The sequence below is a fragment of the Coenobita brevimanus genome, chromosome 31 (assembly GCF_032717465.1).
Source record: "Coenobita brevimanus isolate Jiangsu-jjx chromosome 31, ASM3271746v2, whole genome shotgun sequence".
NCBI classification, from domain to species: Eukaryota; Metazoa; Arthropoda; class Malacostraca; order Decapoda; family Coenobitidae; genus Coenobita; species Coenobita brevimanus.
The window spans coordinates 797,033-822,500 of record NC_136984.1 but is presented as its reverse complement, the minus strand read 5'-3'; the positions used below and the strand labels follow the sequence as shown (position 1 = coordinate 822,500).

The window sequence follows — 25,468 nt, the reverse complement described above, 5'->3', positions numbered from 1 at the left end:
TGTGTGTGTGTGTGTGTGTGTGTGTGTGTGTGTGTGTGAGTGAGTGAGTGAGTGAGTGAGTGAGTGAGTGAGTGAGTGAGTGAGTGAGTGAGTGAGTGTGTGTGTGTGTGTGTGTGTGTGTGTGTGTGTGTGTGTGTATCTACCACTATCTATCAATGAATCTATCCATCTATCTATTAGTCTATCCGTCCATCTATCTATCCCCTCAACTATCTATTTACTGATCAATTTATCAATCCATTCATTTGTCTATCCGTCTATCTATCAATCTTTCTCCTCATCCATCTATCTATCATCATATCTATCATCCAATTAATACCTATTCTCATCCACCCCTCAACCTACCTACCTACCCACCTAACCAACCATCCCTATATCTATCCTTCCATCTATCTATCTATCCATCCTTCCATCTATCTATCTATCCATCTATCTATCTCTCCCCCAAACTATCTATCTGTTGATCAATTTATCTGCCTATCCTTCCATAAATTATACATCTCATCCATCCAACCTACCATCCTATCTATCCATCCATCCATCTACTTTATCTATCTATCTGTCTCTTGGTCAATCTATCTACTCAGCTTATATATCTATCCATCCATATCCATCCACCTTCATCCATCCACCCAACCATCCATCCCTTTATCAACCACACCCTACCACAATCCACCTCACCATCCACCTGCCTACCTAACCACTCATCCATCCATCCACCCACCTGCCTACCTAACCACTTCATCCATCCAACCATCCATCCCATTCCTCTACCAACCACAACCTATCCATCCAACCACTCATTCATCCACCTACTGAGCCAACCTTCCACTTACCTATCCACAAACCCATCCACTCAACCATTTAGCCTTCCATCCACCCTTCACACCCTCCACCCTTCCATCCATCCACCTTTCCACCCAACAATCCATCCATCCATTCATCCATCCACCCAACCATCAAACCATCCATACTTCCATCCACCCACCCAACCATCCATCCTTCCACCCTTCCAACCACCCATCCATCCACCCTTCCAGGCAGCGATGCAGTGTGTGTGTGTGTGTGTGTGTGTGTGTGTGTGTGTGTGTGTGTGTGTGTGTGTGTGTGTGTGTGTGTGTGTGCGCGCATGTGCTCCCGACTCCCGCCAGACCCTTGCTAGACATTTGCCAATACGATGACCGCAGTCTGGATTATTCCACCCTGGACTCCACACTGCTCCATCCACCTCTACCCCTCCATCCACCTCGCCTACCCTGCCGCCTCCACGTTCCCAGGTATATCTATCTATCCATCTATCTGTCTATCTATCTATCTATCTCGTTCACACACCTTACCATCATTTTGTTCAAGACGTTGCATAATACATACTCTCCCTCCTAAATCTATCTATTTATCTATCTATCTACTCCCAACATATCTATCTACCTATCTATCTATCTATATCTATCTCTTGCAAACACCAAGTATAATTATTTTTTTCATTTTCCAGACACTGCATAACTCTCTCATATCTATCTATACTCTCCACCAAATCTATCTACCTACCTACCTATTTATCTATCTATATGTATCTCGTTCACACCTTCTAATTGTATCTATCGCTTCTCTCCATCTCTCTCTCTCCCCACTACATCCACCTACCTACCCATCTATCTATCTGTCTCTACCTACTGTATAATACTTCGCCTACCTACCCACCTATCTATCAGTATCTATCTATCTCGTTCACCCATATGCCTATCTATCTATTTACCTATCTACCTACCTCCCTATCTACCTACCTACCTGTCTATCTATCTATCTCGTACACACAACTTCTAATAGTAATAATTCTTTCTCCCTAATTTTCAAGATACACCACGATAGACACTCCACCTCATCTATCTATCTACCTATCTATCTACCCTTCTATCAATCCATCTTCGAGACTGACTCAAACTCCCCCTTATACCTATCTATCTATCTATCCATCAATCATTCCGTCACTCATATCTATCTATCTATCATTCCGTCACTATCTATCTATCTATCTATCATTCCGTCACTATCTACAGTATCTATCATTCTGTCATTCACTCATATCTATCTATCCATCATTCCGTCACTATCTATCCATCATTCCGTCAATCATTCATATCTATCTATCTATCCATCACTCATTCATATCTATTTATCTATCTATCCATCACTCATTCATCTATCTATCTATCCATCATTGTATAAACGAGTGAATAAGCAAGTGTATAGAGTGAATAAGCAAGTGTATAGAGTGAATAAGCAAGTGTATAGAGTGAATAAGCAAGTGTATAGAGTGAATAAGCAAGTGTATAGAGTGAATAAGCAAGTGTATAGAGTGAATAAGCAAGTGTATAGAGTGAATAAGCAAGTGTATAGAGTGAATAAGCAAGTGTATAGAGTGAATAAGCAAGTGTATAGAGTGATTATGCAAGTGTATAGAGTGAATAGGCAAGTGTATAGAGTGAATAAGCAAGTGTATAGAGTGAATAAGCAAGTGTATAGACGAGTGAATAATTAACTGAATAAACCAGTAAATAAAACCGAATAAACCACTAAGAAAAAGGTGATAAGAAACAAATCAGTACAGAAACGAATTTAAACCAAGAAAATTTGAATATTTAAATGTATACATAAAGTGTACGTATTTTATGTGTACATGTGTGCACTCCCCCCTTCATCCTGTTTGCTGTGTACATGGCTATTTATAGTGGAAAAATTCTCTCTCTCTCTCTCTCTCTCACCCCAAACCATGTAATCTGTAAGAGGTAGTTATGATTACTGTTACTATTAATATTTATCATTATTATTATTATTATCATTATTATTATTATTATTATTATTATTATTACTTTCATTACCATCATCATTATTATACGAAAATACTATAAATATTTAAAATCTAGCTCACATAAACCTTCACACATCCATAAAAGAGAGAGAGAGAGAGAGAGAGAGAGAGAGGGAGAGAGAGAGAGAGAGAGAGAGAGAGAGAGAGAGAGAGAGAGAGAATTTAAAGCATGTTGGGATAGGTTGGGATAAAAGGTCAGGAGTGAAGATGGGATTATTGAGAGAGAGAGAGAGTCACACCAACACTGGATTAACTGTTCCTGACCCCTTACATTCTCCCCAAACGCATGCCCGTGAGCGACTTAGGATTTGGCATTTCATCTATCTACATTCACCTAACTCCATGTCTATCTATCTATCTAGCCCCTTCTATCTATCTATCTATCTACTCCCAAACTCACACACATGCCTTGGCTGGCTTCGTTTAAACATCTGACCAGACATGACTATCTATCTATCCGTCTATCTATCAATTCATCTATCCATCTATCTACCTATCCTATCTATCCATCCTATCTATCTAGACAATCTCTCCTTCAATCTATTCATTTATCTATCCATCTATCAATCCGCCTATCTATCTATCTATCCATCCATCTATCTATCTATGTCTATTTACGTCTACCTATCTATCTATCCATCTATCTATCTATCCGTCCATCCATCTATCTATCTGTCTATTTACGTCTACCTATCTATCTATCCATCTATCAACCTAGCCTTACTGTACCTGTCCTATCTATCTATCTATTCCTTCCTAACACACACACTTAACCGACTTAGGCTTCGATTTAAAAACAGGCTAAATAGACCTAACCTTATCTATCTATCTATCTATATCTATCTACCTACATCTATCAAGTCCAAATTTGTATCTATTTTTCTATCTATTCGTCCCAAACACACCCACGTGATTAACTTAGGCTTCGTTTATCTATCTATCCATCTATCTATCTACCCCCCTTTTGTATCTATCCATAGAATAATAATAATAATAATAATAATACAGGTAATAATAATAATAATAATAATAATAATAATACAGGTAATAATAATAATAATAATAATAATAATAATACAGGTAATAATAATAATAATAATAATAATAATACAGGTAATAATAATAATAATAATAATAATAATAATAATAATAATAGAAATCACCACCACAATAACAAATACTCTAATTATAATCATCATCATCACCACCACCACCATCACAATACACCACAATCCCAACCACAGCACCACCACCATCACAATACACCACAATCCCAACCACAGCACCACCACCACCACCAATAATTCAAGCCACCCTCCACACCAAGCCAGTAAGCCGAAGCCCAAGCCATGTCCGAACCTTTAAAGGGGTGAGGCATGGAAGCGCTGCAGAACGGGGCACGTGGCGACGCGGACGACGAGGAGGACGAGAGCGCACGTGCAGGGGCGGAGGGAGCACGTGTTTGTCTGGCGGAGGTGCGTGCAGCGGCTAAGAGGATAAGCGCGTGGATTCATAGGACGCCAGGTGATACTCTCTCTCTCTCTCTCCTCTCCCTCCCTCTCTCTCTCTCTAGCTCCTCTCCCTCCCTCTCTCTCTGTCTGTCTCTCCCTCTCGGTAATATTCTCTCTCTCCTCTCCTCTCCCTTCCCCCCCCATCTCTCTCGGTAATATTCTCTCTCCTCTCCCTTCCCTCCCCCCCCCTCTCTCTCTCTCATTCCTTGCTTATATCATCTTCACAAAACAACTGTATTTCTTGTATATCACTGTTAATTAACGATCTCTCTCTCTCTCTCTCTCTCATTCCTTGCTTATAATTTCAATTTAAAATAATTCACTCTATTTACATGACGATTCTCTCTCTCTCTTTCATTATTTCTCCTTAACAAAACTATTATATTGTGTTGTATATGTCACTGCTTAATTACATGATTCCCCCCACCCTCCATCTCTCTCTCTCATTCCTTGCTTATAATTTCAACTTTACGAAACTTAAATGGATTGTATCGTATATTTCACTTTTTATTTCCATGACGATTCTCTCTCTCTCTCCCCCCCTCCTCCTCTCTCTCTCTCTTCCTTGCTAATAATTATACTTAAATGGATTGCGTCGTATATTTCACTTTATATAACGATTTCTCTCTCTCTCTCTCTACTCTCTCTCTCTCTCACACACACACACACACACACACACATGCTCTGCTATCCTTCTCTTCATCTCATAGTATTAGATATCACAGTCAGTCGTAGCCTCAAAAGGACAATTAGCTCTGTCTGCTTTCCTTTATAACACGATGTCGCCGATTTACTTTCTCAACCGTCTTCCAAGTCTGTATTCTTGTTGGTTAAAGAAGCTCCCTAACACCTCTTCCTTAGCGATTTATTTTAGGATATGGCTGTTTAGTATTAATTTGTAGGTTGAGTCTGGCGGTCTTTGAATGATTTAAATGACACAAAAGAGGATAGTAAGGTGTAGTAAGCAACATAAATCACTTAGGAAGAGGTGTTAGGGAGCTTCCTTAACTGATGAGTACAGACCTTCCTATCATTGCTACTAAAAGCTTCAAATCTATCTATTGCCACATGCCTCAATCCCGTGAGGGGTGGCCACAAACAAATCGCCTCCATGTAACCCTGTCCAACGCCATTTCACTGCCCTGCTCCCAGCACACACCCCTCTCTCATATACCTTTGCACTCCATCCCTCCATCTCATCCTCGCCCCTCCCCCCCCCTTGCACCTCACTCACATACACTCTCCTCGTTAGTTTCTTGCCATAAAATAACACATATTTGGCTCCCAGCTCACACCCCCCTCTCACATCTCTCTCCACTCCAACCCTCCATCTCATCCTTGGCCTCCTCCTCCCTCACCCCCCCTGCACCTCACTCACATACACTCTCCTCGTTAGTTTCTCGCCAAAACACATATTTGGCTCCCAGCTCACACACCCCTCTCATATACCTCTCCACTCCAGCCCTCATCCTCGCCCTTCCCCTCTCCCCCCCTCCACCTCACTCACATACACTCTCCTCGTTAGTTTCTTGCCATACAGTAACATACAAATATGGCCATACATTAAATTCCTGAACAAATACTTAACCAGAGCGAAATATTACGAAAAAATACAATAAAGAATATTCATAAGCTAGCTAGAGCATTAAAATATCTATCTATCTAGTGCCAGGCGCCTCAATCCTGTACGGGGTGGCCACAAACAAATCGCCTCCATGTAACCCTGTCCAACGCCATTTCACTGCCCTGCTCCCAACTCACACCCCCCTCTCTCATATACCTCTCCACCCCATCCCTCCATCTCATCCTCGGCCTCCCCCTCCCTCTCCCACCCCCGTACGAAATATTTAAATAATTTATACACAGACACAAACCAAATTAATGAAATATAACTCAATCACGTAAGTTCTTCAAATAATACGCTGTTATACACTGACAATGGTGTATATAACTTACCCTTATACTCTGGGGCGGTGTATGCGAGGCAGATTGAAAAAGACCTGGGATGAGGTCGTAGGGTGTGACCTCAGGGATAAGGGACTGAATAGGGAAGCTGCCAGAGATCGAGCAGCATGGGTAGCCAAAACTAAGCGACCAAGACCAACGCAGGCAAGTGTGTTAGAACTTCTATAAACAAAAACTATTAGGCCCTACAATGATCTATCTATCTATCTATCTATTGCCAGATGCCATATTCCAGTAAGGGGTGGCCATTTGACTTTGAGTTAGTTGTTTTACGGGGAGGGGCACTAACCCTCCACCAACCCACTTGCTGACAAGTAGGGAACACGTATGGGTTGGTTATATGGTTACCACCCAGCATCTATATTCAGCATGTGTTGAGACAAGTAACTTCTATCTATCTATCTATCTACTGCCAGACGCCATAATCCCGTAAGGGGTGGGGGTTTGTCTTTGAGTTAGTTGTTTTCCGGGGAGGGGCACTAACCCTCCACCAACCCACTTGCTGACACGTAGGGAACACGTATGGGTTGGTTATATGGTTACCACCCAGCATCTATATTCAGCATGTGTTGATTATATTACCACACAGAGGAATCTTAAGCCGATATTATCATGACATGGCCTTAAAAAAATTAAAAAAAACAATAATCACGATCTTTCAGCAACAAATGCCAACCCCGACTGCTGGGATGGGGAAAGTTCAGCCTGCAGTACACGGGGTTCACATCCCCCTGAGGCTGCGACCCACCCACCCCCAACGAAGAGCGCTAACAAAACCCATGTGTCTTTCCAGTACTCACGTCACACGCGCTGGACGCCATGGCGGGAAGGCAGCTGTACTTCAAGGCCGAGAACCTACAGAAGACTGGATCGTTTAAAGCACGTGGCGCCTGCAATGCGGTAAGGGGAAATGGTTGATGTGGGAGTGATAGTATTTACTGTAACTGGGTGGGTGGGTAGGTAGGTAGGTATACAGGTGAGTAGGTAGGCAGGAAAAGACAGGTGAGTAGGTAGATAGGTAGGTAAGTAAACAGACAGGTGAGTAGGTAGGCAGGCAAGTAGGTAGATGGGTAGGCAGGTAGGTAGATGGGTAGGTGGGTAGGTAGATGGGTAGGTGGGTAGGTAGACATGGTAGGAAGGCAGCTGTACTTCAAGGCCGAGAACCTACAGAAGACTGGATCGTTTAAGGCACATGGCGCCTGCAATGCGGTAAGGGGAAATGGTTGATGTGAATGATATTGTTTACTGTAGTGTGTGTGTGTGTGTGTGTGTGTGTGTGTGTAGGTAGGCAGGTAGATGGATAGATTAGTATGCAGAAAGGTGAGTAGTTGGATATACTGGCTGGTAGGTGTGTGTGTGTGTGTGTGTGTGTGTGTGTGTGTGTGTGTGTGTGTGTGTGTGTGTGTGTGTGTGTGTGTGTGTGTGTGTGTGTGTGTGTGTAGGTAGGTGGGTAAGTAGGTACGGAGGAGGAGGGGAAGAAGGAAGGAAAATAGGAAGGAGATTTGAGGGCAGAAGGAAGAACGGAAGGCAGGAAGGAAGGAAGACAGGAGAAAAGGAAGAGAGGAAGGAATGTAAGAGGGTAGGAAGGAAGATAAGGGAGGGAAGGAAGAAAGGAAGCAAGGAAGGAGGGATGGAAAGAAGGTAGGCAGGTAAAGTACGAAGGAAGACAAGATGAAGGAAAGAGGGAAGGCAGGTAGGTAGGTAGAAGGAAAGTAGACAGGTAGGCAGGCAGGCACGAGGAAGGAATGATGGAAAAAGGTACAAGGTAGGCAGGATGGAAGGAAAGATGGAAAGTAAGTAGGAATGATCGATGGAAGGAAGGAAGGAAGGAGGAAAGGAAGGAAGAGGGAAAGAAGGAAAGAAGAATAGGAAGGAAGGAAAGAAGAATAGGAAGGAAGGAAAGAAGAATAGGAAGGAAGGAAGGAAGGAAAGAAGAATAGGAAAGAAGGAAGGAAGGAAGGATGGAAGGAAGGAAGGAAGGAGGAAAGGAAGGAAGAGGGAAAGAAGGAAAGAAGAATAGGAAGGAAGGAAGGAAGGAAAGAAGAATAGGAAGGAAGGAAGGAAGGAAAGAAGAATAGGAAAGAAGGAAGGAAGGAAGGAAGGAAGGATGGATGGACGGAAGGAAGGGAGTGAGGGAGGAAGGAAGGGAGTGAGGGAGGAAGGAAGGGAGTGAGGGAGGAAGGAAAGAAGGAAGGGAGGAAGGAAAGAAGGAAGGAAGGAAGAAAGGCAGGCAGGAGGAAAGGAAGGCAGGAAGGCAGATGGGTAGATATAAGGGGAAATATTACTAATCTACTTAAGACTACCATTTCCATCAGGGGACACTTGTATGGAGAGAGAGAGAGAGAGAGAGAGAGAGAGAGAGGTTGGGCTAAAGGTTATGAGGTAAAGTGAATTTCTGAGAGAGAGAGAGAGAGAGTGTAAAGCAAGTTGGGATAGGTTGGGCTCAAAGGTTAGGAGTGAAGGTGGGACTGAATTATTGAGAGAGAGAGAGAGAGAGAGAGAGAGAGAGAGAGAGAGAGAAAGAAAGGGGGGGGGGGTGCATACAGGATAATCCAACGGTGACAAATGGCACAGCAGAGGGCATGTCAAGATACAACAAAAATAGAGCAAATTTCAAGGATACAACTTGTCCCCTTGAATACTCTATATTACTTGCTTTCTTTTCCTTTATTCTTTCTTTCTTTTAATTAGAATATGAGTGAGCCACAGGGACTCTTACTTGATGGCTTAAATAACCCAAATAATGTAGAAAGGAAGAGTATGACTTTAAAGATGGGAAATCAAATGAACAGGAAGAATAGGGATAGCATAGGCGAGCAGTGGGTGAAGAGTGATGAAGGAAGGGTTGTGGTGTACAGTGGGGATATTAATCAAGATTCCCATAGATGTTGTATGCTGATGATTTGGTGTTGATTGCAGAGAATGAAAGGGAGGTGGAGGAAAGATTTAGGAAGTGGAGAGATGGTATGGGGCACAAGGGCTTAAGAGTAAATGCAGATAAAACAAAAGTGATGGTATCTAAGGCTGGTGGCAGTACTGTCAAAGAAGAGGGAGAGTGGCCATGTGTGATTTGCCACAAGGGTGTGGGAAGTAATTCCATCTTGTGCAGTGTTTGTGATAAGTGGGTGCATAAGAGATGTAGTGGTATTAGAGGTAGACTGCAAGATAATGCAGTGTTTGTGATAAGTGGGTGCATAAGAGATGTAGTGGTATTAGAGGTAGACTGCAAGATAATGCAGTGTTTGTGATAAGTGGGTGCATAAGAGATGTAGTGGTATTAGAGGTAGACTGCAAGATAATGCTGATTTCACGTGTGTGGTGTGTCAGGGAGAGCAGGTGGAGATTGTCAGGCGTGAAAGGATTGAACTTGCTGGTGAGTCTCTTGAATGTGTGGAAGAGTTTTGTTATTTGGGAGACATGTTATGTGCTGGAGGTGGGGCTGGAGCAGCTCTGTGGCTAGAGTGAGGAGTGTTTGGAAGAAGTTCAGGGAGCTGTTGCCTCTCATGACACTGAGAGGGCTCTCCCTCCATGCTAAGGGGTCTTTGTATGCAGCATGTGTTAGGAGTGTAATGCCGTATGGTAGTGAGACCTGGACAGTAAAGGAAGAGGATATTCACAGGCTCAAACGTACAGAAATGACAATGATTAGGTGGATGTGTAGTGCGTCTCTGCGTGCAAGGTCTGGGGGGACTGGGTTTAGGATGGAAAAGTTGAGAGGTAGGATGGGATTGGAGTGTATTGGTGCTGTGATGAGGAGAGGTAGATTGAGGTGGTTTGGACATGTGGAGAGGATGGGGGATGATAACTGGGTGAGGAAGGTGAGAAGTGTTAATATTGGGGGTGGGGTTAGGAGAGGCAGACCGAGAAAGACATGGGACGAGGTCATTAAGTGTGACCTCAGGGTTAAGGGTTAAGGCTGCAATGGATCGTGCAGCATGGAAAGCCGCCATTAGGTGACCAAGGTTGACGCACGCAAGCATGTTGGAGCCTTTAAAAACAAAACGAGACGAAATGATCTTGGTTGTGTTGTGTATGCTGCTTGAATGATGACTATGTGTTATGTGTGTCTTGCTTGAGTGTGTTGTGTATGCTGCTTGAATGATGACTGTGTTGTGTGTCTTGCTTGAGTGTGTTGTGTATGCTGCTTGAATGATGACTGTGTTGTGTGTCTTGCTTGAGTGTGTTGTGTATGCTGCTTGAATGATGACTGTGTTGTGTATCTTGCTTGAGTGTGTTCCCTGTTTGGCGTGTTGCAAATCTCGCTTGAATGAGTTGTGTATCATGCTCGAGTGACGACCGAAATATGTATGTGAATCCTGCCTGAGTGATGACTATGTACTGGGTATGTAAATCCTACTTCACTGCGTTATGTGAATCATGCTCGAGTGATGGCTATGAAATGTGCATATGTGTCCCGCTTGAGTAATGACTATTATGTACGTGTATCCGACTTGTGTGTGTTCATGTGCATCCCACTCGAGTGACACCCACATGTGTATATTTCCCAGGTATTTCGGGAGAAGGAGTTGAATCCAGCGTGTGGGGGTGTGGTGACTCACAGTAGCGGAAACCATGCCCAGGCCGTTGCATACGCTGCCAGTAGGTACAGTATGATTAACTATTTTTATCTCCCTTCAGTGTCACTCAGGGCTATGTTGTGAGAGGCCTTGTTAAACTGGACTATTTAGGGGAAAAGGTGGATAGAGTGGATAGTTTGAGATTTAAGTTCAAACACACACACAAATGAAAAAATAGTTTGTTATATAAGTTCTCACACACACACACACACACACACACACACACACACACACACACACACAAATGAAAAAATAGTCCAATAGGTACAGTACCCCACACAGGAAAATTTAAAACACACAGATGCACACACACACACACACACACACACACACACACACACACACACAAATGAAAAATAGCACAGTCCATTACGTACCCCAACTAAGACAATTTCCAACACACACACACCAAACAATCCAGCCAGTACCCAACAGAGGCCACGCTATACAACACCAATAAATCAGTACTCTACAAACCTCTCCTACATTCCCTACTGAATAATACACCAATAACCAGAATAAATACAGCCCTCCATTTCACAGACAAGAATGAAGAGGAAATACGTGGCCTGCGTTTGGTATACAGTGTAGAGAATCTGGTAGGGTTAAGCTGCATGTTATATCCAAAGTCTGGTATACATGGGTCCTTTTAAAACATGGTCTCCCTGTACTCATTTTAAATTGGTCTGAGTCAATGTCTGTCTCTTGAATGCTGAGCTGTAACTAGTGATTGATTAATTAATTTATTTTTTGAGAGAGAGAGACAGACAGAGAAAGAAAATGCATGGATAGTGTACGGGGAGAGGCAAACGATGAGGAGTAATACATTTAGAACCAAACCGGCATCCCGTGCAAATATTTTGGTTGTGTGTGTGTGTGTGTGTGTGTGTGTGTGTGGAGAGTGACATCTCAAGCCTACTAATTCCACTTTCGGTGAGAAAAAGAATGATAATGAATGATGATGATGATGATGATGATGATGATGACGACGACGACAATGATGATGATAAATTTGCTAAGGACGATGACAATGACAATGATAACGATGATGTGATGATGATGATGATGATGATGACGACGACGACAATAATGATGATAAACTTGCTAAGAATGATGATGAAGATGATGATGACAGTGATCTTGATGATGATGACAGTGCTCTTGATGATGATGATGATGATGATGATAAACTTGCTAAGAATGATGATGATGATGACAGTGATCTTGATGATGATGATGACAAACTTGCTAAGCTCTCTCTCTCTCTCCTGTGTTGATGAGGACAGAGTGTGCCGGCATGGGGTGCAGTGTGGTGGTGCCGCGCGGAACACCACGGGTAAAGTGTGACGCTATTCAAGGGTACGGAGCTGACCTGGTGTTCTGCAACCCCACTCCCACAGCAAGGTACTTAGTTCTCTCACTCTCTGTCTGTCTGTCTGTCTGTTTCTGTCTGTCTGTCTCTCTCTCTCTCACTGCAAGGATATGGAGCTACCTTCATATTCTGCAACCCCACTCCCACTGCAAGGTACTTCACTCACCTCTCTCTCTCTTCCTGCCTCCCTCTCTCTCTATTTATTTCTCTCTCCATTCACTTCTCTCTCCCCATATATTTCTCTCTCCCCACACCCTCTCTCTCCATTAATTTCTCTTCCCCCCTCTTTCTCTCTCTCTCCATTCATTTCTCTCCTCCCCCCCTCTCTCTCCACTCATTTCTCTCTCCCCCCCCTCTCTCCATTCATATCTCTCTCCCCCCCTCTCTCTCCATTCATTTCTCTCTACCCTCCTCTCTCTCTCCATTCATTTCTCTCCCCCCCCTCTCTCTCCATTCATATCTCTTCCCCCCCCTCTCTCTCCATTCATTTCTTTCCCCCCCTCTCTCTCCATTCATTTCTCTCCCTCCCCTCTCTCCATTCATTTCTCTCCCTCCCCTCTCTCTCCATTCATTTCTCTCCCCAATCATCTCTCTCCATTCATTCATCTCCCCAATCATCTCTCTCTCTCACTGTAAGGATATTCTGCAACCCCACTCCCACTGCAAAGTATTTCTCTCCCTCTCTCTCTCTCTCCCCATCTACAGCAAGGCATTGTACTAAATTCCCTCCGTCATCTCTCTCTCTCTCACTGCAGGGATACAAACCTAACCTAATATTTTGTAAATGCATATACAGTACATGTAAAAACATTCCTCATATCCATTAGAATTTATGGAGAAAAAAACCACTGCATTACACTCACATCATCATCATCATCATCATCATCCGGACCTCCTTTCCCACCCTAGGGCAGGGTGAGGAGTAGCAACATCCAGACAGCCCAAGTTTGCCCAATCCAATGGACCACACTTCCATTCACTCATCATTCAAGCCCCTGGAATCCTGGCTCTTATCTGATATGCCAAAAACATTCACCACGTTTTGTAGCTTCACATAAACGTATCCAATAGAGTCAATCCAGACGCTGCCATGTTAAAAAGGGGTGCCAAATCCCTGATCATGCACTTCTCCTCACAACAGTCATCCAGCCAGCTCGATCTCGTCAGTTCCCTAGCCTCACTGACTTCCAAACCTCTCTTCCTCACATACTCATACACCATATCCCTCCACCTTCTCCTTGGCCTACCTCGCCTCCTCCCTCCTTCAGATTCGCTCAGATATACCTTTTTCACCACTCTATTGTTATCCATTCTCTCCACATGACCATACCATCTCAGTACACTCTCTTCAATTCTGGTGTCCACAGACTTCCTCACTCCACATCTTTCACGAATCACATTATTTCGTATCCTATCCACCCTCTGTACTCCACATACATTCCTCAACAGTCCCATCTCCACTGCTCTCACTCTTGACTTTTCATTTTCATGCCACACCATAGTCTCACATCCATATGTTAAAGTTGGCACTAACACTCCTTCATGTAAGCCTCGTGCAGCTGCAACACTCAAGCCTCTGTTTCTTATCAAGCCCTTCATTGCACCAGCTACTTTTCTTACTTGTGTCACTCTAACTTCTTTTGCACATTCTTCTCTCTTTTCTATCACTCCACCCAGGTACTTGAACTCTCTCTCCAATTCCAGTCTCTCTCCAGTCACTGTGACATCACACTGGGAGTCACCTTCTCTCTCAGTAACCATCACTTTACTCTTTTCTACATTTACTCTCAAGCCATGACTCTCACAGACAGCAGCAAAACTCTGCACTAGCCTACCAAGTAACTTGCAAGCAGTACTGCATCATCAGCATACAACAAATTTGAGATATTCCATCCATCACCATTCATTACCAACGCTATCCCTCTCTCCATTACTCGTGTTTTTACTTCTCTCATCACCCCATCCATATTATATATACAGTAAACCCTCACTTTATCACGGGGTTATGTTCCAAAGGCACCCGCGATGAGCAAAAATCCGCGATGTATCGACGCTACCCCTAAAATGGCTATTTATTGTCTATTAATAAGAAAAACCAGTACGGGTACTCACTGATCATGAATGAGATGAATTGAAGATGATGATCATGAAGTTCAGTACAAGGTGTATATTAGTTGTGCAGCTCTTGAGAGGGCGCCTATGACGACATTTCTGTGGGTGGTGAGCGAAACGTAAGTACAGGTAAGCCCTTAATTCACACAAACTTTTTTCACGCGATTTCTTTTATCCACTAATTTTTCGTACAATAATTAAAACAAAATTATAGTATTCAAAAAAAAAAAAAATTTAATATACAAGAAAAATAAAAATATATAAATGCCTACCTGCTGCCTGTGTGCATACATATGTGTGTGTGTGTGAGTGTGTGTGTGTGAGTGTGTGTGTGTGTGTGTGTGTGTGTGTGTGTGTGTGTGTGTGTGTGTGTGGGAGGTCGGTCTACCACACACCACACAGTTAGTTTGAATCCGATGGTCGAACCATGTGTGACTCGCAAATCATTATTTGTGGCTTATTTTTCTGCCTTCCAGTAATTGCCTGCCTTGTCCATCAACATGGGGCCTAAGCATAGTGCTAGTGATGCATGTGGTAACACACCAAAATGGACTTGTAAAGTGATGTTGCTGACAGAGAAAGTTAAAGTGTTGGACAAACTTAAGGGAGGAATGTTGGTGACAATTCTCCGTCAGGACAATTCCCCGTCATTTATTTACCTACCAGTTTATTCAGCAAGTACAGTATACTAGTTTTTTACTTATATGAGTTATAAAATCCCCCTGAAAATTAGTTATTAAAGTATTAATTAATCAATAATAAGTATATTAATAGAATGACAGGGAATCATCCATGTTTTGATGGTGAATTGTCTCTGAACCGTGTATTTGGGGTGAGTCAACTGTTCTTACAATAAAGAAGGTAGAACGTAGCATACGGGACTAAACGGGAGTCAGTGTGGGCTAGTGCACCAGACTGTGCTGAAGTGTCTCCACCTATGCCTGTGAACTGGCTCAGAACCGTATGTTTGGGGTGAATGAGTCAACTGTTTGGACAATAAAGAAGGCAGAATGTAGCATATGGGAGGCAGTGAGAGTTTGTGCACCAGACTGCTGAAGTGTCTCCACCTACGCCTGTGCTTGTCAGGTTTCAGTGTTAAATTTCTTACATTTTTGTAGTTTTTCATACTTTATGCTAGTTTATAAGATGTATGTAGTGCATAAACAGTATTATTCAGATGTAATATACTTAGTAGAAATACGTAATTGTGCACACAAGGGCAGAATGTATACGCGAATTTACCACATACGCGAAGGGTCTGGGAACGTAACCCTCGCGTGAATTAAGGGCTTACCTGTATAAAGTAACAGTACTGTACAGTACTGTACTGTACTGCATTGCAGGGGCTTCAGAAAACCAGGAGAATGCGGCAAAAACAAGTGGTGAAAGGCTGAAGTGGGCACGGCGATGTAGCTGAGGCAGGAACACAAGGTAAACTGGGAGGTGTGGTATGGTGGTGCGGTGCGGTGCCGCTCCTTTCTTTGAGGATGGCGCATCGGCAGCAGCCAATCAGTGGCAAGTGAAAATGTAAAGCGTGTTTGGATTGGCTACTGGTAAGACTCCAGCCAATTGTGTGCCACCTACCAATGAGTCTGGGCATTTCCTCACCCCACGCCACGATTTCGCTTGTATTTTATCAAATATATTAGCCGATTATTAATTATTATTTTAATTAATACAGCTATTAATATTTTGGAATAAAGATGTAAAATACCATAAACATATCCATTTCAGAATACAGTACTGAAAATAAAGATGTAAAATATGTACTGTACCCTAAAAATAGCCGTAGTAGGCTTTGCGGAAACAGCGATGAGGCGGGGTTTCCCGAAATGTAAAAATACTTAGGTTCCAATGAAAATCCCGCGATAAAGTGAACCAGCAATATCTGAACCACATTATAGCGGGGGTTTACTGTATACAGTATATATATATATATATATATATATTGAACAACCATGGGGACATCACACAAACTTGTCACACGCCCACACAGATCGTGAACCATTCACTTAGATGCCCATTAACCTTTACACATGCTTCACTACCATCATAAAAACTCTTGACAGCACCTAGCAGCTTACCATCTACACCATACATGCGCAAAACTTTCCACAATCCCTCTCTGTCCACTTTGTCGTATGCTTTTTCCAGATCCATAAATGCCATAAACACCTTATGGTCCCTCTCACAAGCCTTCTCTGCTATCTGTCTCACTACAAATATTTGATCCACACATCCTCTGCCACTCCTAAAGCCACCCTGTTCATCACTCACTAGGACATCTGATATCTCTCTTACTTTCTCTTTAATAATTCTTCCATATACCTTCTCTACCACACTCAATAAACTTATGCCACGATAATTCTTGCACTCACTTTGCTCACCTTTATTTTTGTACAGGGATACAATCACAGCTTTTTTCCACTCTGCAGGCACAGTTTCACTCATCCATGCCTTCTTGCATATCTCCAACAAGCACTTCATTCCACTCTCTCCACTACACTTAAGCATCTCTGCATACACCTCATCAACCCCAGCTGCTTTCCCATTTTTCAGCCGCTCCACAGCACTCTTCACCTGTGCGAGTGTCACGTCTCCTGGCACTGCATTCCTTCTCTGCACACCCCCAAAACCAATCATGTTTACAGCCGCTCTGCTGTCTCTATTCCCACTCATCAGGCTTTCAAAATATTCTTTCCATCTGGTCCTTACTTCATCCCCATGGGTTAATAATCTACCACCTACATCCTCCACACCATCACATTTCTTTCTGGTGACATTTATACATTTCTGCACCTCTTTCCGGAATAACTTACTATTTTCAAACTTGCCTTCATTTTTCTTCCTAGGTCATCATGTACCTCCTCCTTTTTCCTCTTCACTAGTCTCTTTACATGCTTCTTGCTCTCAATATATTCAGTTCTTATTTCAACTGAACCCCTGTCCTGTAACCACTCTAGCCACTTCTTCCTCTTTTCCTCCACTGCTCTCTTAACCTCCTCATCCCACCATGCCATACCTTTCTTCACTGTTGTTACTCTTGCCACACCACACACCACTTTAGCATTCCCAACTAAGCCATCCCTATATGCATTCCACAAGCTGTCCAGATCCACTTTAATCCAATTCACTGACTAACTCCTCCTCTACTTTGCTCCTGTAATCATCTGCCATTTCTTTGATCCTCAGCATCTCAACTTTCAGTCTTTCTCCCTGACTGCTGCTCTCTCTCCTGGTCCACCTCACTCCTCTCAGCTTGATCTTGCATACCACAATCATATGATCTGACAGACCTCCACATCGTCCTCTCACGGCCCTCGTATCAGCAGCCATTCCCAGCATCGACCTCTCTACGAGCACGTAATCAATCAGGCTTCTTTCAACACAATCCCCGTTCCCTCTACACCAGGTATATTTATGTGCATCTTTGTGTTTGAAATACAAGTTACAAATGCACAACCTCCTTTCCTGACACACATCCTTCAGTTGCTTCCCATTATCATTTTCTCCTGGTACTCCATTACAACCCATTATGTCATCCTCAGGACCAGTGCCTACTCCTCCATTCATATCCCCCATTACAGTCACTTTGTAGCTCCTGGGCATTTCTCCCACTACTTCACCCAGCTCATCCATCATAACCTATCTATCTATCTATTGCCTGACACCATAATCCCGCAAAGGGTGGCCATTTGACACTGAGTTAGTTGTTTTACAGGGAGAGGGCACCAACCCTCCACCAACCCACTTGTTGACACGTAGGGGAGCACGTATGGTTTGGTTATATGGTTACCACCCAGCGTTGTAAATGGTTTCCTGGCTTACCATCATAAATCACATGCATCAAATTCACTGGGAAAAAAATAATAATTAAATAATAGAAATAAATATAAATCTCACCTGTACTTGCACGCCAGGTAGAGCCAAGGGAACCTGCTGACCAAGGGATCTTTTACTTTCAAGGTGGTGTGGTGCCCCTAATGTTATAGTCTGGGTCCTGAGGTCATTATCATACTTCAGATGGGACCTGTAGGGTAGGGAGGAAGAGGTTAAGGATGTAGGACAGCATAATTCTATCTATCTATATATCTACCTATCTCTCTATCTACCTACCTACCTATCTATCTACTGCCAGACACCATAATCCGATAAGAGGTGGCTGTTTGTCTAAGTTAGTTGTTTTATAGGGAGGGGCACTAACCCTCCGCCAACCCACCTGTTGACATGTAAGGAACACTTATGGTTTGGTTATATGGTTACCACCCAGCGTTGTAAATGGTTTCCTGGCTTACAGGAAACCATTAGGCTTGTCACTCAATGTAAAGCCACATGAAGAGGAAAGAAGAGTAATAAAAAGTGACAGGAAAGATGGGAGAAATAGGAAGAGAGGAGGACAGGCACAGAAGAAAAAATAAATAAATTAAAAAAAAATAAAGGTGAAGGAATAAGTAGGCAGCACTACATCAAGTGAGTGGATGATAGTGATAAATAGGAAGAAAGGTGGGCTGACAAAAAAATAAAGAATGACAGTGGTGAAGGAAGAAGTAAGCAGCACTACATCAAGTGAGTGGATGATGGTGATAAATAGGAAGAGAGGAGGGGGGAGACAGAAAAAGAATGATAAAGATGATGGAAGAAGTAGGCAGCACTACATCAAGTGAGTGGATGATGGTGAGAAATGGGAAGAGAGGAGGGGAGACACAGAAAAAGAATGATATTGGTGAAGGAAGAAGTAGGCAGCACTACATCAAGTGAGTGGATGATTGTTGCCACCACCTACAATCAGATAAGGCATAAACAGCACATAATTGCATCCACTTCCAACTCCTCTCATCCCACATTTAAATTATCAATACAATATATATACTGGTAAGACAATATTTAAAAATTCTCTGTGATGATAAGTTACAAAATATTTACCCATAGAACTATTTAGAAGCACCGTTGGGTCTGGTTAGCACTTGGATGGGTGACCGCCTGGGAACACCAGATGCTGTTGGCATAACGTTCTCCCTACGTGTCAAGTGGGGTTGGTGGAGGACTAGTGCCCCTCCCTGTAAAACAATTAACTCTGAGCCCTTGGCCACCCCGTTTGGGATACATGGCAATGAATGAAACTATTTAGAACCTGTTTGTGATGGTATTAACAGCATCAATTCAATCTTAATCAAGGCCAAATTGAGGGTCATGCAGTGCTGCCTTAGTTAACATGACACGCCACAGAACCTGCAATGTTGATCCTAATTGGTACCAGGCATCCCAACTTATTGATCCTAATTGGCACCAGGCATCCCAACTTATTGATCCTAATTGGCACCAGGCATCCCAACTTATTGATCCTAATTGGCACCAGGCATCCCAACTTACTGATCCTAATTGGCACCAGGCATCCCAACTTACTGATCCTAATTGGCACCAGGCATCCCAACTTACTGATCCTAATTGGCACCAGGCATCCCTATTGCAAGTCTAAGTTGCCCCATTAACAAAAATTTACACCACTCTCATCTTAAACGTCAGGACCAATTTGCCTAGCCCCGGGCTCTTACGCTCTTCATGGGGCAACACAGGATTGGATGGATGGATGGACCCACTACATAGATACATACATACTGTTTTGGTACCGGAAACACACACAGGCACGGTCTGGTTAATAATCATACAAACGGCACACACAGATAAACAGATGTGTGCACTGTGGCAGAGATATCCATGTGTGATAAAGTGTGTGTTCGTGTTCCAGACAGGAGACGTGCGCCACTATAGCCAGGGAGACGGGGTGGAGCGTCATCCACTCTTCCGACAACTACGATGTTATGGCGGGACAGGGCACCATCGCACTGGAGTTACTGGAAGAGGTGGTGTGTGTGTGTGTGTGTGTGTGTGTGTGTGTGTGTGTGTGTGTGTGTGTGTGTGTGTGTGTGTTTCTTACCTAATTTTTTCATACCTCATTTAACTTTACATGAATGAGTCCAGCTCGTACTGTCCCCCATGTATTAAACCATTTTTATCATACACATTGTTGAATTTGTGTGTGTGTGTGTGTGTGTGTGTGTGTCTTACTCCCTCTGCTTTGTATGTATCTTTGCTGGTTCACATTAATCCCTCTACAGTACTACCAACTACAATATCAAGGTACTCTTCATGTAACCTGACGCGCCCTCTGTACTGTACTACCACGCAGAGATACAGCAAGTGCTCAATGCTCACGTATCGGTGCACTCTGTCCTGCAATATCTTTCGCAGTGACAGTCGTACTCATGTTTGTTACTGAGGGCTCTGTACTGCACTGCCTCAGACAAATTTTTCTGTTAAAGTTAGAAGAAATCAATGGCTACAAGTCTGCAAATTGTTCCCTTCATGAAATATAAAAACACGATAATCCATCCATCCATCCATCCATTGACAGACGCCATAATCCCGTACGGGGTGGCCATTTGACTCTGAGTTATTTGTTTTACAAGGAGGGGCACTAACCCTCCACCAACCCACTTGACACGTAGGGAGAAACACGATAATGCGGAGCCAAATTCAAGCTCGTATACGCTGCTGTGGGCATCACCATTTTTAACCACTGGGTGTTCATGTACAGTAACCAACAATAATCGTGTCGTGAAATTTGGTGAAAACATAAGGTAACAGGCTAAGCGTCTGGTACATTCCACCGTCTGTCATACGGGCGGTTCGTAATGTTTCACGAGTTACATTTAATCTTCGGACAAAACCTCGACACGACTACTGTTGCTCACTGTACACCCATGAACAGTCTTCTATTATACAGTAAACTCGCGATAAACCGAACCCTCTTAACGAATTTCAGTTTTAACAGCCACCTTGAGCTGACTGAACATTAGGTACATTTAACAAATTTGATTCGTTAAAAGAATGGACGCATGGGAAATACCAACCAGCGTGGCATCCCTAAATACCCACACACACACACTCCTCTGCATCCCACACAACGCCGCATCTGTCTCTGTTTGTCGACCATCATGAGGAGCCATGAACAGAGTATTTGTTGAGAAAAAGAGCCATTTAGACTTAACTGTATGTTTTATTGTGTTTGACTGTACGGCCGAACAACGCTCTATATGTAACAATCACTGTTCGATAAAGGCCACGACGCCTGGAAATTTTCAAACATCAAGGTGTTCGGCTTTATCATCAAAGGTCTGGTACCAATTAGTTATACTCAGGGTGCACGTACTATCTATCTATCTATTGCCAGACGCCTCAAGCCCGTTTGGGGTGGCAACAAACAAATCGCCTCCACGTCACCCTGTCCCACGCCATTTCACTGCCCTGCTCCCAACTCACACCCCCCTCTCTCACATACCTCTCCACCCTATCCCTCCATCTTATCCTCAGCCTCCCCCTCCCTCTTCCCCCATCCACCTCACTCATATACACTCTCTTCGTCAGTCTTTCACCCTCCATCCTCTCCACATGGCCAAACCACCTCAGTGTGTATGTACTATCACTCAAAGCAATAACATGTGTTCATCATTACTTTAACCCGTACACGCTGGGGGTTTTCCGAAGTTGCACGCTCCTCCCTACGGGGAATATCCCTGACAGAAAAAAAATACCCTTACTTCAAACCCTAATATCTACCAAACTACAACAGCTGGACAAAAAATTAAAGGTACATGAGACTCACCAACTCTTCCTCTTGCAAATGAAACTATCGCCACATCTCCAGGCGGTCATTTTATTTCTTATCTGATAAATGCACGTTGGCTGATTTCCATTCTTTATAACCCATTTTCTTGTTTCTGTTTAACCCTCAAGTGCTGGTTGACGTGTATAGCCGTCACAATTTTGGCCGCGGAGCAATGACGGTTGACGTGTATACCTGCAAGCGTGTTCCTGCCACCCTTTGAACCTTAACTTATCCTTACTCATCGACGGGACCGCCTGGAGACGTGGGGTCCGTTCATTTGAAACAGGAAGAGTTCGAGAGTCTTAAGTGTCTTTAATTTTTTCTCCAGCTGTTACAGTTTGGCAGATATTTGGGTTTGAAGTGGAAGTATTTTTTCTATCTATCTATCTATTGCCAGAGGCCTAAAACCCGTTTGGGGTGGCCACAAACAAATCGCCTCCAAGTTGCCCTGTCCCCCCCGCCATTTCACTGCCCTGCTCCCAACTCACACCCCCCTCTCTCATATACCTCTCCACCCTATCCCTCCATCTCATCCTCGGCCTCCCTCTCCCCCCCCTCCACCTCACTCACACTCTCTTCGTCAGTCTTTCACCCTCCATCCTCTCCACATGGCCAAACCACCTCAGTGTGTTTCTCCTAACGCTTCCTATCACATCCACAACACAACGCTCCTTCACTTCCTCATTTGTCAGTCTGTCTCTCCATGTAACTTCACATCCACCTCACTCACATACACTCTCCTCGTCAGTCTCTCACTCTCCATCCTCTCCACATGGCCAAACCACCTCAGTGTGTTTCTCCTAACGCTTCCTATCACATCCACACCACAACGCTCCTTCACTTCCTCATTTGTCAGTCTGTCTCTCCATGTAACTTCACATCCACCTCACTCACATACACTCTCCTCGTCAGTCTTTCACCCTCCATCCTCTCCACATGGCCAAACCACCTCAGTGTGTTTCTCCTAACGCTTCCTATCACATCCACATCCACACCACAACGCTCCTTCACTTCCTCATTTGTCAGTCTGTCTCTCCATGTAACTTCACATCCACCTCACTCACATACACTCTCCTCGTCAGTCTCTCACTCTCCATCCTCTCCACATGGCCAAACCACCTCAGTGTGTTTCTCCTAACGCTTCCTATCACATCCACATCCACACCACAACGCTCCTTCACTTCCTCATTTGTCAGTCTGTCTCTCCATGTAACTCCACATCCACCTCACTCACATACACTCTCCTCATCAGTCTCTCACTCTCCATCCTCTCCACATGGCCAAACCACCTCAGTGTGTTTCTCCTAACGCTTCCTATCACATCCACATCCACACCACAACGCTCCTTCACTTCCTCATTTGTCAGTCTGTCTCTCCATGTAACTTCACATCCACCTCACTCACATACACTCTCCTCGTCAGTCTCTCACTCTCCATCCTCTCCACATGGCCAAACCACCTCAGTGTGTCATGGATATCCCCCGTACGGAGAAGCATGCAACATTGGAAAACCAGTGTGTAAGAGTTAATGCATTTTGACATGTTCATGTTATATGATTTTCGTTGTATTATTTTGCACAGTACCGGTATTTCTATTTATCTATTGCCACGTCGCCCTGCCCCCACCATTTCACCGCCCTGCTCCCAGCTCACACACCCCTCTCTCACACACCTCTCCACTCCATCCCTCCATCTCATCCTTGGCCTCCCCCTCCCTCACCTATCTATCTACTGTAGAGCCAGACGCCATAATACCGCAAGGGGTGGCCATTTGTCTTTGAGTTCGCTGTTTTACAGGGAGAGGCACTAACCCTCCACCAACATCCATCCATCTATCTATCTATAGCCCGATGCCCTAATCCCGCAAAGGGTGGCCGCACACAAAATGCCTCCAAGTCGCTCTGTCACCCACCATTTGACTGCCCTCCCCCCAACTCACTCCCCCCTCCCTCAACATGATAACCAAAGTATTTACAAGTTCAAAATTTTTCAGCCAACACCATTACAAAACTGTGGGCACAATTTTTTAAAAAGTATATTAGGTGCAAATATTTAAGAAGTACATTAGCCACAAATATTTAAAAAGTATATTAGCCACAAATATTTAAAAAGTATATTAGCCACAAATATTTAAAAAGTATATTAGCCACAAATATTTAAAAAGTATATTAGCCACAAATATTTAAAAAGTATATTAGCCACAAATATTTAAAAAGTATATTAGCCACAAATATTTAAAAAGTATATTAGCCACAAATATTTAAAAAGTATATTAGCCACAAATATTTAAAAAGTATATTAGCCACAAATATTTAAAAAGTATATTAGCCACAAATATTTAAAAAGTAACGGCCATACCACGTTGAGTACACCGCTTCCCGTTCGATCAGCGAAGTTAAGCAACGTTGGGTCTGGTTAGTACTTGGATGGGTGACCGCCTGGGAACACCAGATGCTGTTGGCATAACGTTCTCCCTACGTGTCAAGTGGGGTTGGTGGAGGATTAGTGCCCCTCCCTGTAAAACAATTAACTCTGAGCCCTTGGCCACCCCGTTTGGGATACATGGCGTCTGGCAATGAATGAATGAATGAACATTAAATTAAAATTAGTAAACAAAACAGTTCAGGCGATAAACATGGAGCGATGTGGATGTGATAGAAAGCGTTACGAGAAATACACTGGCCATGTGGAGAGGATGGAGAGTGAGAGACTAATGAGGAGTGTGTGTGTGAGGTGGAGGGGGGAGGCCGAGGATAAGACACAGGGATGAAAAGGTATATGAGAGATGGGGGTGTGAGCTGCGGCAAGGGCAGTGAAACAGCAGGGGTCAGGGCGACATGGAGGCAATTTGTTTTTGGCCCCCCATATGGGATTAAGGACTCTGGCAATAAACAGACATAGATTTCAGGAATTAAATTTTTCTAAACATATAGTGGTTGTGTTACACCGTACTTTGAAATTGGGACTCACAAGCAACCCTACTTCTAGTTTAATCCAACCCTAACTAACCAACCACCTCCCCACACCTGGTAAAAATGTTGTTTCAGACACCATTTCTTTGGAAGACAAACTCCTAACCTAACCAAATATTAACTAACCTATCCTGACCAACACAAATATTAACTAACCTAACCTAACACAAATAAATATTAACCTAGCCTGGTAAATTTGCCGTTTCGGACAACACCTCTTTAGAAGACGAACCTCTACCCTAATTAATTAACCTAACCAAAACAAAAATTAATTAACCTAACCAAAACAAAAATTAATTAACATATCCTAACCAAAACGGAAATTAATTAACATCCTAACCAAAATGGAAATTAACCTATCCTAACCAAAACAAAAATTAATTAACCTATCCTAACCAAAACAAAAATTAATTACCCTATCCTA

General features: G+C 43.3%; 1 protein-coding gene and 1 non-coding gene across 2 annotated transcripts in view; both read left to right on the top strand.

Annotated features, from left to right (window-relative positions):
- The first annotated feature begins 4,245 nt into the window (after positions 1 to 4,245).
- The window catches only part of LOC145395456 (serine racemase-like), a 34,851-nt gene continuing 13,628 nt past the window's right edge, over positions 4,246 to 25,468 (top strand). Inside the window, exons 1-5 of the mRNA XM_080269059.1 lie at positions 4,246 to 4,393; positions 7,139 to 7,245; positions 10,854 to 10,944; positions 12,209 to 12,326; positions 20,153 to 20,267. Coding sequence (XP_080125185.1) covers positions 4,246 to 4,393; positions 7,139 to 7,245; positions 10,854 to 10,944; positions 12,209 to 12,326; positions 20,153 to 20,267 — 579 coding nt within the window. The remainder of the gene's footprint in view (positions 4,394 to 7,138; positions 7,246 to 10,853; positions 10,945 to 12,208; positions 12,327 to 20,152; positions 20,268 to 25,468) is intronic.
- Positions 24,417 to 24,535, top strand: LOC145395547 (5S ribosomal RNA). Its single transcript, XR_013896623.1, has one exon. It is a non-coding gene; the product is annotated as a 5S ribosomal RNA (ribosomal RNA).